Here is a 17,405-nt window from a genome sequence, read left to right as displayed (position 1 = left end):
TTCCCACCTCAGGCGACTGACTGTGTGGAGTTTGCACATTCTCCCTGTATCTGCGTGGGTTTCCTCCGGGTGCTCCGGTTTCCTCCCACAGTCCAAAAATGTGCAGGTGAGGTGAATTGGCCATGCTAAATTGACCGTAGTGTTAGGTAAATGTAGGGGAATGGGTCTGGGTGGGTGTGCTTCGGCGGGTGGGTGTGGACTTGTTAGGCCAAAGGGCCTGTTTCCACACTAATCTAATCTAATCAAACCTCAGGACTGGAACAGGATCAAAGGTACAAAATGGCCCAGAAAGCATTTTTCCAGTGTCTTATAGTGGTGTCATTATCCTTTCAGGCATTTACTGCTGCGGTCCTTGCCCTGTCAAAGCAATTAAAGAAGGTCATGTAGATGTGAAATATGATGCTGCGTTCATCTTCGCCGAGGTCAATGCAGATGTGGTTTACTGGCTGGTAAATAAAGATGGATCAAAACAAGAGTTGGGAGTCAAATACCACCAAGTGGGAAAGCAGATCATTACAAAAAGTGCCTACACAGATGAACGAGAGGACTTAACACATGATTACAAATACCCAGAGGGTAGGGCATTTTTACTGCTCACACTACTAATAGGGATGTTAGATGAGAAAAATATTGGACTAATTTGAATGCAAGGTTTGTAAGCATGTGAGATTAGGTGGAAGCTGGTTGCGATGATGACAAGGTATAAATCAAATGGGAATGAAAACCAGAATTGAACTCAATCCCATCAGTGTACAAACAGGTTGCTTAGGTTAAAATTGACTCCATTATTGCAGTGTGAAGAGTCAACAAATATGTACAACTGATAAGCTGTTCTGTCCAATCATTCTTCCTCAATTGAATTCATCCCTCCCATCTTCCATCCTATGTAAATTTGCATTCTTCCAAAACTCTGCTGTCGATACTTTCAATTACTCCAAGTCTCATTAACCCAGCACTTCTGAGCAGATTGCTGGCTCTTGATCTGACAATACCTCAATTCTAAAATCCTTATCCTTGTTTTCCAACCCCCAGACCCCATATTCTGATAGTTTAATCTTGTCCTATGTTCCTTCAAGATCTTTACAGATCTCCAAATCTGGCTGTTTGCTTATCGAAGATTATAGATGTTCCACAGTTGACTGCCATGTTTTCCGCTACCTGGTCTTAATCATTGCTTTTACCAGCTTTACCTAATCTATCTAGGTATCTATTTGGTCAAAGATGTTTTTATTGGTTGTTCTTTTACGTAGCAGTTTGAGTTGTTTTACTGTGTTAATGTTGCTACATAAATATAAGTTGTTTGACTAAGTTAGATCACTATTTTAACAGATGTCATTCCCTTGTATAATAACATTGTCTGGAAACTGGGAGTGAGAAGACTCAATTGAAAACATAATTCTTATCTTGATTCAATGAGTATCTTCTCTCAATTTTTATAATTTTTTAAATTCTAAATTTAATGTCAACTATCAATTTGGGTCCATAATTGTTGCACTATTGATCTTGTTCATATTCAAAACAGTAGTGAATACACAAAATGATAGAAGCAGAGTAATACGGAAGCAATTATAGTATCCAATTGCATTAATTTGTAGGTCAATTAGACTAAGTTAAAAATCACACAACACCAGGTTACAGTCCAACAAGTTTATTTGGAAGCACTAGCTTTCAGAGTGTTGCTCCTTCATGAGTTGGTTGTGGACAAATTAGACCAAGATGACTTCAAGACTCAGCTTAATTAGTTGGCAAACAACATGAATTAAACAAAGAACTGCAGATGCAAGAAATCTGAAATTGCGAGAGAAACGCATCAGGTGTGGAGAGAAAACAGAGTTAACATTTTAGATCCACAGCCTGTTCTTCAGAACTAGAATTGTATGTTAAACTGGGTCACATTGATTACAGGCTCACTGTAATTAATCATTGTTGTTTCTGAATGGACTTCCAATTTATAAACAAGTGTGCGCCCTGCAGCTACAGGGTCTTAGCATCACTGTTCCCCAAACAATGTAGAAAAACACCTTATTTAAGTTACGTAGGGGCTATTTCCATCACTTTCACCTTACCTTCTGCTATCAACTCCCTACCCCTGACTCTACACCTAACTCCATTTCTTATTACCTCACAAGGTTAACAGTGTCTTCCATTTCACAGGTTCTACAAAGGAACGGGAAGTCTACAGCAAAGCCGGAATGAAAATCAGATCTGCCAACATTCAGGAAAATGATTTAAGGATCAGCATTAAATATGCTCAGCCAATCCTTGGAAGTGATTTTGACATTTACTTCAGCATTGTAAACAATGGTTTTATGGACAAAGATATCCATTTAACACTGTCTGCAACCACTATAACATATAATGGGTTTATTTTAACACAATTCAGCAAGAGATCAACTACATTTACATTAAAAGCTGCCACAGGTAACTGTAGTTTTCTACTAAAATGTGAGTGACTGTATTTAAGCTCATTACAGTAAATGTTTGCTTTTGTGGTGCCATGGTTTAGAGTTTGAACCTGAAATTCTGTAAGCCGAGAATGAAATAGGTGCAGTGAGTCTAGAATGCTTACTGTGCTAAGGAGGTAAGGAACAGTCAGCAATGTATTCCCCCAGAGAGAATGGGAAGTTGGAGAGACAAGGCACTGCACTTCTCTTGCATCTTGTCAAGGGCAGATCCAATGTTATTGCTGGTCAGGAATTAAACTATCAAGCATCACTTCTGATCTAAAGATGAAACATGCCACTCTGATATAATTGCTGTGCCTTTTTGATAACTGCATACATAAAGTACTTTTTAATAGTTTGTGATGATGCTTGGTTAACGCGTTTAAAATTTATCTGGAAAGTGATGTATGGTTGAATAACCTACCAAACATTATTGTTTAAAGTTTGGGAGAAGATTTGTAGGTCGGGTGGTCGTTGTTGTGGTTCTGTTCGCCGAGCTGGGAATTTGTGTTGCAGACGTTTCGTCCCCTGTCTAGGTGACATCCTCAGTGCTTGGGAGCCTCCTGTGAAGCGCTTCTGTGTTGTTTCCTCCGGCATTTATAGTGATTTGTATCTGCCGCTTCCGGTTGTCAGTTCCAGCTGTCCGTTGCAGTGGCCGGTATATTGGGTCCAGGTCGATGTGCTTATTGATTGAATCTGTGGATGAGTGCCATGCCTCTAGGAATTCCCTGGCTGTTCTCTGTTTGGCTTGTCCTATAATAGTAGTGTTGTCCCAGTCGAACTCATGTTGCTTGTCATCTGAGTGTGTGGCTACTAAGGATAGCTGGTCCTGTCGTTTCGTTGCTAGTTGGTGTTCATGGATGCAGACCGTTAGCTGTCTTCCTGTTTGTCCTATATAGTGTTTTGTGCAGTCCTTGCATGGGATTTTGTACACTACATTGGTTTTGCTCATGCTGGGTATCGGGTCCTTCGTCCTGGTGAGTTGTTGTCTGAGGGTGGCTGTTGGTTTGTGAGCTGTTATGAGTCCTAGCGGTCGCAGTAGTCTGGCTGTCAGTTCAGAAATGTTTTTGATGTACGGTAGTGTGGCTCGTCCCTTGGGTTGTGGCATGTCCTCATTCCGTAGTCAACCCAAAGGACGAGCCACACTACCATACATTCTATTTTTAAAATTTTTTTTTTAAGTGCTTATTTTTTCCCCCAGCACCCATGGTGTGTGTGTGCAGGTGTGAGACACAGTGAGAGACACAAGGTGCACAAATCTTTATTCAAATTCCACCACCAGGAAGATAGGAAAACACCCGGGTGGTCAGTGACAAACACTGCCCTTCACATCAAAGGGCAGTGCTGTGTGATCAAAACAGTGAAGGGGAGGGTAGGGACTAAATCAAAATAGAATTGGAGGGAGAAATGATGCACTCCACTCCCTGCGGCACCCACCTCTCCCTGAACTCCTCCAGGGTGTTGGTGGACACCGCGTGCTCCTTCTCCAAGGACACCCGGGCCGCCATACATTCTATTATTTGTGGTGGGTAACGCGCTCTCAGCTGTTCCATATATAAATCACGCCCCTTTTGCACTATCATTAATTTTTCTTCTGCTCTGTTATCCGGCTTATATACTTTGTATCTAATTGGAATCACCAAATGCTGAAGATCAGTAGGGTTTGGTGGCGCTAAAATAATATCACTCCTTTTTCGTCAAATCACTTTCCTCGTGCTGCTTGTCGTCGGTAAACACGCTCGGGCTGACTGAGGGACATTAGCTCCACATTCGTTAATAAGAACACGAGATACTTCCTGCGATTCGTCTGCACGACGTTTTCACTTTCGCAACTTGGACACTTGCTGCAGAAAGAGAATGTGTGTGTCCATTTATTGTTTTTATCACAGTGCCACTCTTCGTGTGGATCTATTCGTTACATCGGCCCCTTTTATCACATCGCCAAAACTTAATACTTGAATCACTCTTGGATAGTTTTTCAAAAATATATATAAGACCATCATGGTAAAACTACTTATTTCCACGTTTACTAATAATTTCTGTTTTCATACTAAAAATTCCTGTTCCAAAAATACAAGCTTAAAAACACTCCTATAACGAAAATACGTTGTTACTGAAACAACACAAGCACAACCTTAACCAATATAACGACAATTTTATATACCACCAATATTCAAAATATACGACTTACTTGCGGTGGCTAAGCGTCCTCGGTGGTCAAAGGGCAGTGGCTAATCGGCGGCGGCGAATCTGCTGTGGCGAATGGTCCCATCTCGTCTAAGCTGACTTGGGTATGTGTCTGTTACTCAGTTTCAAAACTAGCTGCCTGCCACACAGCTACTCTCTTCACAACCGTCCTCCCCAGCCCCACAACTCCCCTCTCTCAACCCTGAGGGCACACAGCAGGAAATACCCTCAAACTTGTACTTATCTTTTCAAAAATGTTTTCACTGGTATATTTGCAACTGGTTCATCAATCAGAGGTGTGCTGCAGAGGTTGTGAAAGGCTCTGGAAAGACCGTGTTTGGAATATTGTGAGCAGTTTTGGGCCCTGTATTAAGGAAGGATACATTGGCATTGGAGAGGGTGCAAAAGGGATTTACTGGAATCCTGGCTGTGAAGGGCTTGTCATTGGAGGAGTCATTGAAGACTCAGAGTCTGTGTTGAACAGAGTTTAGAAGGATAAGGGGGATCTGACTGAATCTTAACAGGATTCTGAGAGGCCTGGATAAAGTGAACGCAGAGGAGATATTTTCACTAGTAGGAGAGACTAGGGCCCAAGGGCACAGCCTCAGAGTAAAGGGACAATCCTCAGAACTGAGACGAGGAGGAATTTCCTCAGCCAAAGGGTGGTGAATCTATGGAACTCATTGCCTCAGAGAGCTGTGGGGGCCAAGTCATTGAGTGTTTTATCATACTCAAATTGATGAGTTGTTTAGTAAGAGGATCAAGGGTTACAGGTAGAAGGCAGGAGAATGGGGTTGAGAAGTATATCAGCCATGATCAAATAGTGGAGCAGACCCGATGGGCTGAATGGCCTAATTCTGCTCCTGTATCTCATGGCCTACTAATCATTTGCTTCAACAAATGCAGGAATGGTTCTGTGGAACAAACTAGTTATTTGTCTTTGCTTTTGTTAGTTCAGAAAGAAGTTTTGAGACTGAAATATAGAGACTATGGTGAACATCTCTCTGAGCACAACTTAATTCGAATGACAGCCGTGCTAATCCCTAAAGGCACATCTGAAGTGAGTCTCAAGGAGTGCGACATCGCCCTGAATCTGCCTCGGCTCACTGTGAAGGTAACCATGAGATCCCTCAGAGTTGGTGAGAAAAACAGGTTCATAGTTTCTTTCAAGTGACATGTGATGATGATGTTTAAACCCAGCAGTGGACACATTTTCCAGTTTGAAAGACATATGATTCTTCTCGTAACAACGCATGTGTACAGCTCCAGGTTTGTTTTAACCAGTGGAATCCTTTTCTGCCCCCATCTGGGTAACTTTGCAGCATCAGATCAGAGTGAGGTCGCTACTTTTGAATGCCATGTTCTACTCCGCTTGCTTTTCATTTATTTTATTTATTTTTCCACATGTACGCTGACAGAAGGTTCGAAGAGTAAGAAAATGGTTTTATTTACAGCTGAATCACAGAACATTAAACAATAGCGTATTTAAGTTATTTTAGACGGAGTTGTCAAGAGTCCAAAGCTAAAGTAAGCACATAAGTGATTGCTGCAATTAGTGTAAAGAAGCAACAACATCTGTTTTACCCTTGAGCTGAAGTTAGTCAGAAATGAGCTACAGAAACCACTAGCTATGGCTATGTGTTGCTAGGTTGTGATAAGAATTTAAATATCAAGAGATATGAGACATCAAATGAAAAACAAGTGCTGATGATGTGCACAGAGGATTATGTTACATATTGGTTCTTCTGAAAATCTAGAGTCTGTGCCTTTAAGGTTGTGTTAATAACACATACAAAACCCACTGGCCAAGTCGGGGTCAGATAAATATCGTGGAATGTTTGTCACAAACACTGCTGTCTGTGACGGAGCTAACACTGGGAGATGTATTAATTGCAAGTCAAGTGGTCATAGATGGCTTGAGTAGTGGTAAAAAGCTAATTATCATACTATAAGCTTTTTTCTAACAATGACAAAAAAATAATCTTAGGAATTGTAGGTTGCAAAATTGCTTGGTCCTGCATCTTTATCAGCAGATTATTAAATGAGCATGTGAACTTTCCTTACCATAAGAGTAAAATTAGATCCTTTAAATAAAAGTATTTTTGAGGTGAGTATTATTGTTGATTTTAATATCCTGGGTTTTTCAAGATATTTTCCAGGTTTTTGCATTTAATATGTTGAAGACAATCCAGGCGAAAAGGCATAAGCTAAAAATACCTCTGTAACCTCGTACAAAATCATCAATATAATTTTCAACTTAAAACGCAAGACACAGTAAATAACAAGCAGCTATTTACACATTGCATTAGCTCTACATGTGTGGTCCTCCAGGGCAGTTACATGATCTTTAAAATATTGACAAGTTATTTTAGCAGTAAAATGAGTTTATAGTATTTGTAGATGGATTGTGTTACAAAATGTTGATAGCTAGGTTTGGTATTTAAAAAGCACATCACCGCTATTGCATGGTGAACAAGTCTGAATATGTTTAAACTCTCAACTGACTGGGACGCAATTGATGCTAAAATGTACTTTTCTGTATCTGTTTTGAACAGGATATTATCATTGTACAAAATGTATCTATATCTTTTTATTTCATGGGGTATGTGTGTCTCTGTTAGAGTAGTATTTGTGACCAAAATGGAGTAGTTTGCTGGGCTATTTTCAAGGTGTCGGGGGTGGGGCAGGGGGGTGGGGTTTGCGGGGTGGCGCAGTGAGTGGGAGGGTGGTGGGGTGAGTGGGAGGTGGTTAGGAGTCACCCACATTGCTGTAGGTCTGGAGTCATGTAGAGATAACAATGCCAGACATCCTCCCTAAATGACCTGAGTGAAGCAGATGGGCTTTGAATCAATGATAGTCTCATGGTCACCATTACTTTCACTTGATTTTTGTGGCCTAAATTTAACTTCCACGTGTCACTGTGATGAAATTTGAACTTATGCCCACGAGAGTTATGAACAAGGGTCGTACTGGACTCTGAACGTTAACTCTGTTTCTTTCTCCACAGATGCTGCCAGACATGCTGAGTTTCTCTAGCACTTTTGATTTTATTTCTGGGACATTAACCTGGCTGTCTGGAGTACTAAACCAGTGACATTACAGCTAAACCATCTTGTAATATAGATGCAATCATTATCAATGGTCTTTAATGTAAGTCTTGACATTATGGATGCACGCAGATGGAAACCTGATTTTTGAGCATAAAAACAACATCAAACAAGACTTTTCTCCAAGATTTATGTCAGGGCCCATTTTTACCAATTTGATTATATACAAAGTCATACAGGACTTATTTGGTTTCAAGCACTCCTAATAAAATGTTACAAGTTAGATACTGATTAAAAACATTAATTTCAAATGGAATGGATGAAAATGTCTGAAACAGTCTTGCCTTGTTCTAGGTAATTGGTGAACCAATCCTGCATCGGGAGTTAACTGTCCAAATAAAGTTTGCAAATCCTCTTCCCATCACATTAACTGACGGCATCTTCAGTGTGGAGGGCACTGGGCTCACACATCTCCAGGAAATTAAGTCTCCGTGAGTAACAAACACTAATATCACCGTAAATAACAGAGATGTGTTGGAATGTGACTATTAGATATTGGGTGGTAACTAATCATCATCAGAGACTTGCCATTATTACCAATGTTGCTAATCTTCAGAGATGGAAATGAATATTTTTAATAGCTATCCTTTTTCATATTAGTCAAACAAATCAAAATATAGGATGTTATAGGTGAACAGTCCCTGTGTGTGTCTGAGATGTTACAGGTGAACAGTCCCTGTGTGTGTCCGAGATGTTACAGGTGCACAGTCGCTATGTGTGTCCGAGATGTTACAGGTGAACAGTTCCTTTCTGTGTGGGTGATTAATACAAGTTAGAGTACCTGTGTTTGTATAATAGTGCAGGTTAGAGTACTTGTGTCTGTATAATGGTGCAGTTAGAGTCTGTCTCTGTGACAGTGAAGGTTAGAGTACCTGTGTCTATATAATAGTGTAGATTAGAGTACCTGTGTGTGTGTATAATGGTGCAGTTTAGACTACCTGTGTATCTATGACTTTGCAGAATAGCATACCTGTGTCTGCATAATGGTGTAGGCTAGAGTACCTGTGTCTGCATAATGGTATAGGCTAGAGTACCTGTGTCAGTATAATGGTGCAGGTTAGAGTATGTATGTCTGTATAACTGCTTGGTTAGAGTACCTGTGTCTGTATAATGGTGCAGGTTAGAGTACCTGTGTTTCTGTGACACTGTAGTTTACAGTACCTGTGTCTGCTTAATGGTGTAGGCTAAAATATCTGTATCTGTATAATAGTGCAGGTTAGAGAATCTGTGTCTGTGTAATGGTGTAGATTAGAGTACCTGTGTCTGTGTAATGCTGCAGCTTAGAGAATCTGTGTTTGTATAATGGTGCAGGTTAGAGTACCTGTGTCTGTATAATAGTGCAGGTTAGACTACCAGTGTCTATATAATGATGCAGATTAGAGTACCTGTCTGCATAATGGTGTAGGTTAGAGTACCTGTGTCTGTATAATGGTGTATATTAGAGTACCCGTGTCTGTATAATGGTGCAGGTTAGAGTACCTGTATGTGTATAATGATGCATGTTAGAATATCTGTATCTGTATAATGGGGCAGGTTAGAGTACCTGTATGTGTATAATGATGCATGTTAGAATATCTATCTGTATAATGGGGCAGGTTAGAGTACCTGTGTCTGTATAATAGTGCAGGTTAGACTACCAGTGTCTATATAATGATGCAGATTAGAGTACCTGTCTGCATAATGGTGTAGGTTAGAGTACCTGTGTCTGTATAATGGTGTATATTAGAGTACCCGTGTCTGTATAATGGTGCAGGTTAGAGTACCTGTATGTGTATAATGATGCATGTTAGAATATCTGTATCTGTATAATGGGGCAGGTTAGAGTACCTTATGTGTATAATGGTGCATGTTAGAATATCTATCTGTATAATGGGGCAGGTTAGAGTACCTTATGTGTATAATGGTGCATGTTAGAATATCTATCTGTATAATGGGGCAGGTTAGAGTACCTGTGTCTGTATGTACTTTGTCCCCATGATTCTCCATGTAATTAATTCTCAATATCAATCAGAGAACAGAACAGCAAAGTAGTAGGCACCTCCTGACAGTAACAGAAGATAGTGGTTTCGGTATTAAATGATGTGGAAATGCAATGTGATATAAATGACAAACAACTCAAGACAATATTCTGTATAATGGTGCAATTAAGATACCTGTGTCTCTGTGACAGTATAGGTTAGAGTACCTGTGTCTGTACAATAGTGTAGGTTAGAGTACCTGTGTCTGTGTGATGGTGCAGGTTAGAGTACCTGTGTCACTGTAACAGTGTAGGTTAGAGTACCTGTGTCTCTGTAGATTGTTCCATGTCCTGGCATCTTTTAGACACTGTGTAAGCAAGCACTGCCACCTGCTGGCCATTGCCAAAGTAACTGATCGGGTGACATTATAGAGATGGTTTCAAACCAGCTGACAAGGGAGGCGCAGTAGTAGTTTGGCGCACCGACCTCTACACCGCTGAGGCCAAACACCAGCTCGCAGATACCTCCTCCTACTGCCCCCTTGACCATGACCCCACCCCCCACCACCAAACCATCATCTCCCAGACCATCCATAACCTCATCACCTCAGGGGACCTCCCACCCACCGCCTCCAACCTCATAGTACCACAACCCCGAACCGCCCGTTTCTACCTCCTGCCCAAAATCCACAAACCTGACTGCCCCGGATGACCCATCGTCTCAGCCTGCTCCTGCCCCACCGAACTCATCTCCTCCTACCTCGACACGGTCCTGTCCCCATTAGTCCAAGAACTCCCCACCTACGTCCGTGACACCACCCACGCCCTCCACCTCCTCCAGGATTTCCGCTTCCCCGGTCCCCAACGCCTCATCTTCACCATGGACATCCAGTCCCTGTACACCTCCATCCCCCATCACGAAGGACTCAAAGCACTCCGCTTCTTCCTTTCCCGCCGTACCACCCAGTATCCTTCCACCGACACCCTCCTTCGACTGACTGAACTGGTCCTCACCCTGAACAACTTTTCTTTCCAATCCTCCCCCTTTTTTCAAAAAAAGGGAGTAGCCATGGGCACCCGCATGGGCCCCAGCTATGCCTGCCTCTTCGTAGGGTATGTGGAACAATCCATCTTCCGCAACTACACTGGCCCCACCCCCCATCTTTTCCTCCGCTACATTGATGACTGTATCGGCGCTACCTCGTGCTCCCACGAGGAGGTTGAACAGTTCATCCACTACACTAACACCTTCCACCCCGACCTCAAATTCACCTGGACAGTCTCGGACTCCTCCCTCCCCTTCCTAGACCTTTCTGTTTCTATCTCAGACGACCGAATCAACACGGACATCTACTACAAACCGACCGACTCCCACAGCTACCTGGACTACACCTCCTCCCACCCCGCCCCCTGTAAAAACGCCATCCCATTCTCCCAATTCCTTCGTCTCCGCCGCATCTGCTCCCAGGAGGACCAGTTCAAAATACGCACAACACAGACGGCCTCCTTCTTCAAGGACCGCAATTTCCCCCCCGATGTGGTCGACAGTGCCCTCCACCGCATCTCCTCCACTTCCCGCTCCTCCGCCCTTGAGCCCCGCCCCTCCAACCGCCACCAGGACAGAACCCCACTGGTCCTCACCTACCACCCCACCAATCTCCATGTACAGCGCATCATCCGCCGTCACTTCCGCCACCTCCAAACGGACCCCACCACCAAGGATATATTTCCCTCCCCTCCTCTATCAGCTTTCCGTAGAGACCACTCCCTCCGCGACTCCCTTGTCAGATCCATACCCCCCACCAACCCAACCTCCACTCCCGGCACCTTCCCTTGCAACCGCAGGAGGTGCAACACTTGCGCCCACACCTCCCCCCTCACTTCTCTCCAAGGCCCCAAAGGAAACTTCCATATCCGCCACAGATTCACCTGCACCTCCACCCACATTATCTACTGCATCCGCTGCAGCCGGTGTGGCCTCCTCTATATTGGGGAGACAGGCCGCCTACTTGCCGAGCGATTCAGAGAACACCTCTGGGCCACCCGGACGAACCAACCCAATCACCCTGTAGCACAGCATTTCAACTCCCCTCCCACTCCACCGAGGATATGCAGGTCATTGGACTCATCCACCGCCAAACCACAACAACGCGACGGTCGGAGGAGGAGGAGCATCTTATCTTCCGACTGGGAACCCTCCAACCACAGGGGATGAACTTGGACTTCACCAGTTTCTTCATCCCCCCTCCCCCCACCTTGTCTCAGCCGAATCCCTCCAGCCCGGCACCGCCTTCCTGACCTGCAGTCTTCTTCTTGACCTCTCCGCCTCCACCCTACTCCGACCTATCACCCTCACCTTGACCTCTTTCCACCTATCCCATTTCCAACGCCCCTCCTCCAAGTCCCTCCTCCCTACCTTTTATCTTCTCCTGCTGAACACTCTCTGCTCATTCCTGAAGAAGGGCATGTGCCCGAAACGTCGAATCTTCTGTTCCCTAGATGCTGCCTGACCTGCTGTGCTGTTCCAGCAATAAAGTTTCAGCTGTGGTTTCAGTAATACCACAATGAAGGCTAATGTGTGGTGATGAATGATCAGCAGTGTATTTCAGTGGGGTTTGAAACAAAAGCTGCTGTGTAATGTGAATTAGAATACCAGCCCTGTCTATGTATGTGTATGTTTAAAATGCAATGATAAAAAAAATTATATTTTGACAATTGTTAATTGGTGCCATGAATTGGACACAGCCTTTTCATTTCTCGAAGCTAAGCTCAAATCCAAATGAGACGTGTGCTGGATTTATTCTGACCCACCTGTTAGCCTAGTTCTGTTTGTTTTTAAAATTAACTTCAGAAAGCAGATAAGGTATTGCCTTCCTGTTATTGGTGATGTTTTGTGATTATCTGCTGGAAACTATGTGCCAGAGTCTTTGAATATTGTCTTACGTTATTTGTCATTAATATCACATTGCATTTCCACATCGCTATCTTTTAATACTGAAACCATTATCCTCTGTTACTATCAGGAGGTGCCTACCACTTTGCTGTTCTGTTCTCCAATTGATTTTGAGAATTAATTACATGGAGAATCATGGGGACAAAGTTGTCATGTTGTATGTCACTCTGTCTTCTGCAACACACAGTGCAAATAATCTGATTGCCAGAGCCATATCATCCTATCAGCTTTTTGTTTTGACAAGAGGGACGAAATACCAGAACCTTCATCAATTTGTTACATACATTGCAATAGGGTGTTGAGATCCTGGGCTGTTGGCATTGTGCTGCAGACACTGTAAGGGACTTTGTGCCACTTCATTCTATTGTACACATTAGAACAAGCCAATGAAGCTCTCAACTAGCCCAGTACACAATGACACACTGACAGAGGGCTCCATTTTCCCAGTGATTGCTGTAGAACCATTTACACAATTTAATTGAAGGATTCTGCCATTTCGTTTTACATTTTCTTGTCACAAAAAAGCTATTGAATACGTTGCAAGGGAAGAACTGTAGCCGTAAAATTACTTTTGACCTCTAAGGTCCAGGCTTAGCCTGAAGCCAGAGCAGTAGAAAGATTTTATCGAATCTTGTTACTATGCTATATAGTCAGCCCTGCAAGTTGTGCAACCCAGCTTCTCCACTCCAAATCAACTCAGCAGGCTGCCACTCAGTCTCCCACCTAGACAATCCCAGCTGTGCCAAAAGTTAAAAAGAAAAACAAAGGCGTCCTCAGATACTATCTACTTATTTCTATCTTTATTTCTAATCACGGCTATTGTGACTCTTTCAATCCAACTGCTTCTTATCTTACCTTCCCCCATCCTATCTTCGAAGACTGCCCAAGAAAAGGCAGCATTCATTACTATCTTTATAAGTTCAATATTTCTGAGTGTAGGTCATAATCAAATTCAATCCATACATGATTTTAAGTGTGTGAAAATGAGGCTATTCTTGTTGATGTGGGAAGCTGATATAGATCTATATCCACCCAATACTGGAGCAGTTTCATTCAATTTTCCCTGGAGTGTGGAGTCTGAGGTTTACAAAATCATGAGGGGCATGGATAGGATGAATAGCCAAGGTCTTTTCCCCAGGGTGGTGAGTCAAAAACTAGAGAGGCGTAGGTTTAAGCTTAGAGTGGAAAGATATAAAAGGGACCTAAGGGACAATGTTTTCACAGAGAGGGTGGTACGTGTATGGAATGAGCTGCCAGAGGAAGTGGTGGAGGCTGGTACAATTACAACATTTAAAAGGCATCTGGATGGGTACATGAATTGGAAGGGTTGAGAGGGATATGCGCCAAGTGCTGGCAAATGGGACTTGATTAATTTAGGGCGGTTGGCGTGGACAAGTTTTTAGATTAGATTAGATTACTTACAGTGTGGAAACAGGCCCTTCGGCCCAACAAGTCCACACCGACCCGCCGAAGCGCAACCCACCCATACCCCTACCTTTACCCCTTTAACCTAACACTACAGGCAATTTAGCTTGGCCAATTCACCTGACCCGCACATCTTTGGACTGTGGGAGGAAACCGGAGCACCCGGAGGAAACCCACGCAGACACGGGGAGAATGTGCAAACTCCACACAGTCAGTCGCCTGAGTCGGGAATTGAACCCGGGTCTACAGGCGCTGTGAGGCAGCAGTGCTAACCACTGTGCCACCGTGCCGCCCATTGGTCTGGGTCTGGGTCTGTACGTGACTCTGACTCTATATCAGTGTCACTTTCAGCTTCCTCTAAGTATGCCATATGAATGAATTTCCAAAAGAAGATTAAACATAGGTCATTAATTGGTCTTATGCTTTCAATATTTATGTCTCTATGAAATTTTTTTCCCACTGTTTCTCACTATATATTTTAGATGATAACTGTGTGTTTCCAATGTAAATAATGATAAGGTAATTGTATGCAATCCTATGCAAGGGAATGTACATCTGCATCATATATATCTATATATATATAATATATATATATATATAATATATATATATGCATTTCACAAATCAAATGTGATCCATTTGATCATTTTACATGATTTTGATTTCATTAGAACCCCCCCTCTCCCCCATTAGAAGAAACCCTCTTAACATTTCCCTTGCTTCTGTTTATTTCTTCTCTTTCTAAACAACTGAAGTACCACAGCAATCCATCCTGGACAAGAGGTGGTGGTGAATGTATCCTTCACACCAAACAAGACAGGCTTACGGAAACTGATGGTGGATTTTGACAGCAGCAGACTTCACGATGTTAAAGGTTCCACCAAAATTATTGTCAGACGGGCTTAACTGACAGCCTCTGGTATTTTATTAAGTATTTTAATCCATGGATGAATCAGCTAGGAATCTTATCTCTTTAGTCTAACAGAACATGTGGTTGCTAGTTTCAAATGTTGATTAAAATTACTGTCGCTAGTGCTTTAGCTACCCAACAGTGCACTGACAATGTTGTATTAAGGGATAAGATAGTTTCCATGCTACATGCATCGGACAATATTTGCTTAAAACTAACAGAAAGCTTTAATGCAAAGAGTAGCAAACCAGATATTCAGCTTTCTGCTCACATTTGTCACATGGTGATGTAGAAAGCAGTACAAACACTGAGGTTGCTGGAAATCTTAAATAAGAACCAAAGGTGGAAAATCTCAGCAGATCAGGTAGCATCTGTGGACAAAAGCAGGATTAGTGTTTCAGATCAATGACCTTTCTTCAGAGTGTTGATGAAGAGTCATCAGCCTGAAATATTTTCTCTTTCTCTCTCCACGAATGCTACTTAACCTGCTGAGATTTTCCAGTCTTTTCTGTTCTCATACTGTCTGTAATAGAGAAGTGATTTTTTTAGTGATAGTGGAAATCCACTTCAGATCATCAAAAGTTCAACATGTCGTGGAGTACTCAAGTTTTGCAAAGTATTGACTTGAGTCTTGAGTTTATCTGCTGACAGTTATGGATTTTCTTTTGCTTGTGAAAGCTATGCAAACAAAGAATGAAACAACTAAGAGTTAAAAAGATAATTAGGTCTTCCTTTAGAAAGAAACCAGTTTATATAGAAGGTAAGGGGATGTATATGTAAATATATATTATGTAATTATTATGCCATTCTCTGTTATGTCAGGATGTTTATCCATTTTTCTGGGATTTTTTTGCTTTCTGTTTAAGCTAGGAGAGATGAGACTCTATGTTCTTGATGGGGTGATTGGGTGCTGGGGGATTTGATGGCTCTGACATTCTGTCTACAAACTGAGAGGAGATTGAGCAAAGCCCTGTTGGGAGAAAGCGTACATTAGAGTGTTGCTACTTTGTAATGACTGCTCAGAAAAGACTGTTACGGAAAGCCTTTGAGAGTCAAGCAATTCCTTCATTTTTCCATCTTTTAACCGAGAATAGCTTTCTCTTAAAAGGTTCTTCTTCCTCTCTGTACCCAGCGATGACCCAGTTTTGCCATTCAGTTTTAATTTGGCAGCTCATGGCTTGGGCTGTTGCTATAATATGAAGTGGACAGGACTTTCAGCTGATAATTGTCTAGTTTTGATGGCACTCTGCTCCCATCAGAGGCTAGTAACCTGATAGATATCAGCCCAGTATTGCAAGAACTGAACTCATGTCTCGGCACGCTGTATGGAGTGGCTCTGGATCAGAAGGAAGAATTCTGCTGTTCAGTCAAGAATCACATCAATATGAGATGTTCCTGAAATATAATGGAACATAGAATGTTTCCAGTACATAAAGAGAACATGTAGACTGTGCTGACTCTGCAAGAACAACTCAGCAAATCCTATTCCTCATCGCTTTCCTGTCACCACGGAAATGCTTTCCTTCCATATTTTATGTAATTAGTATTGTTTCTCAATAGATGGGCAGCTTCAATTGTTCAAGCATGATTCAGATTTTATCACATAGTAGGCTGACTACTTTAATAAATGTGATTAATGCAAGCACCAAACGCGATCTTAAGTTGAGTAACGTGACATTTGTGTGATTCAATAGTTGTATTTGACAGGAAATGTCTCTGGAAGAACAACAGTTTTACATACATTATATCTATATCCATAAATTAGATAGTATATAATAGTCTAGAATATCCTTTTATTGTCACATATATTCCAGTACAGAAGTACAGTGAAAGCTTTTTACAACGCCTGCCTCTAATGGAACCATTGTACAAGTCCAGGTACAAATATCTTGGATACAAAAGAGGAATAAAAGGAAAAGTAGTGGCATTACTTGGCGTCTAAAAAATATTAGAAATAAGATAGTTATAACATAGTTGAAGGATTGACATTACAGTCCAGTAAAGAACATCTTCCTTCCCACCTACCTGCTCCACCCTCCCCTCCGACCTATTACCATCACCTCACACCTGCATCTACCCATCACTGGAGAGGAATTTCTTAAGTGCATACAAGACAATTTTCTGATTCAGTATGTGGATGTACCTACTAGAGAAGGTGCAAAACTTGACCTACTCTTGGGAAATAAGGCAGGGCAGGTGACTGAGGTGTCAGTGGGGGAGCACTTTAAAATAGTGATGGAAAAGGATAGACCAGATCTAAAAGTTGAAGTTCTAAATTGGAGGAAGGCCAATTTTGATGGGATTAGGCAAGAACTTTCAAAAGCTGATTGGAGGCAGATGTTTGCAGGTAAAGGGATGGCTAGAAAATGGGAAGCCTTCAGAAATGAGATAACAAGAATCCAGAGAAAGTATATTCCTGTCA

The 17,405-nt window shown here is 42.2% G+C and overlaps 1 protein-coding gene across 4 annotated transcripts in view; it reads left to right on the top strand.

Moving 5' to 3' along the window:
• LOC122558489 (protein-glutamine gamma-glutamyltransferase 2) overlaps positions 1 to 16,633 on the top strand; it is a 35,348-nt gene extending 18,715 nt beyond the window's left edge. For 2 of the 4 annotated variants that reach the window (XM_087995960.1, XM_043707130.2), the window contains exons 9-13: positions 334 to 576; positions 2,155 to 2,421; positions 5,585 to 5,745; positions 8,033 to 8,169; positions 14,829 to 16,633. In XM_087995960.1, the coding sequence (XP_087852086.1) occupies positions 334 to 576; positions 2,155 to 2,421; positions 5,585 to 5,745; positions 8,033 to 8,169; positions 14,829 to 14,979 (959 nt within the window). In that variant the 3' untranslated portion in view covers positions 14,980 to 16,633. Of the gene's footprint in view, positions 1 to 333; positions 577 to 2,154; positions 2,422 to 5,584; positions 5,771 to 8,032; positions 8,170 to 14,828 lie in introns of those variants that run through there. The other 2 variants (XM_087995961.1, XM_087995962.1) reach the window with 2 other exon arrangements.
• The last annotated feature ends 772 nt before the right edge of the window (positions 16,634 to 17,405 follow it).

This window comes from Chiloscyllium plagiosum, unplaced genomic scaffold (assembly GCF_037043375.1).
Source record: "Chiloscyllium plagiosum isolate Xiang-an unplaced genomic scaffold, Cpla_swu_hap1 HiC_scaffold_17, whole genome shotgun sequence".
Classification (NCBI taxonomy): Eukaryota; Metazoa; Chordata; class Chondrichthyes; order Orectolobiformes; family Hemiscylliidae; genus Chiloscyllium; species Chiloscyllium plagiosum.
Note: the sequence above shows the minus strand (reverse complement) of the source record. Positions and strands in the feature narration are given on the sequence as shown.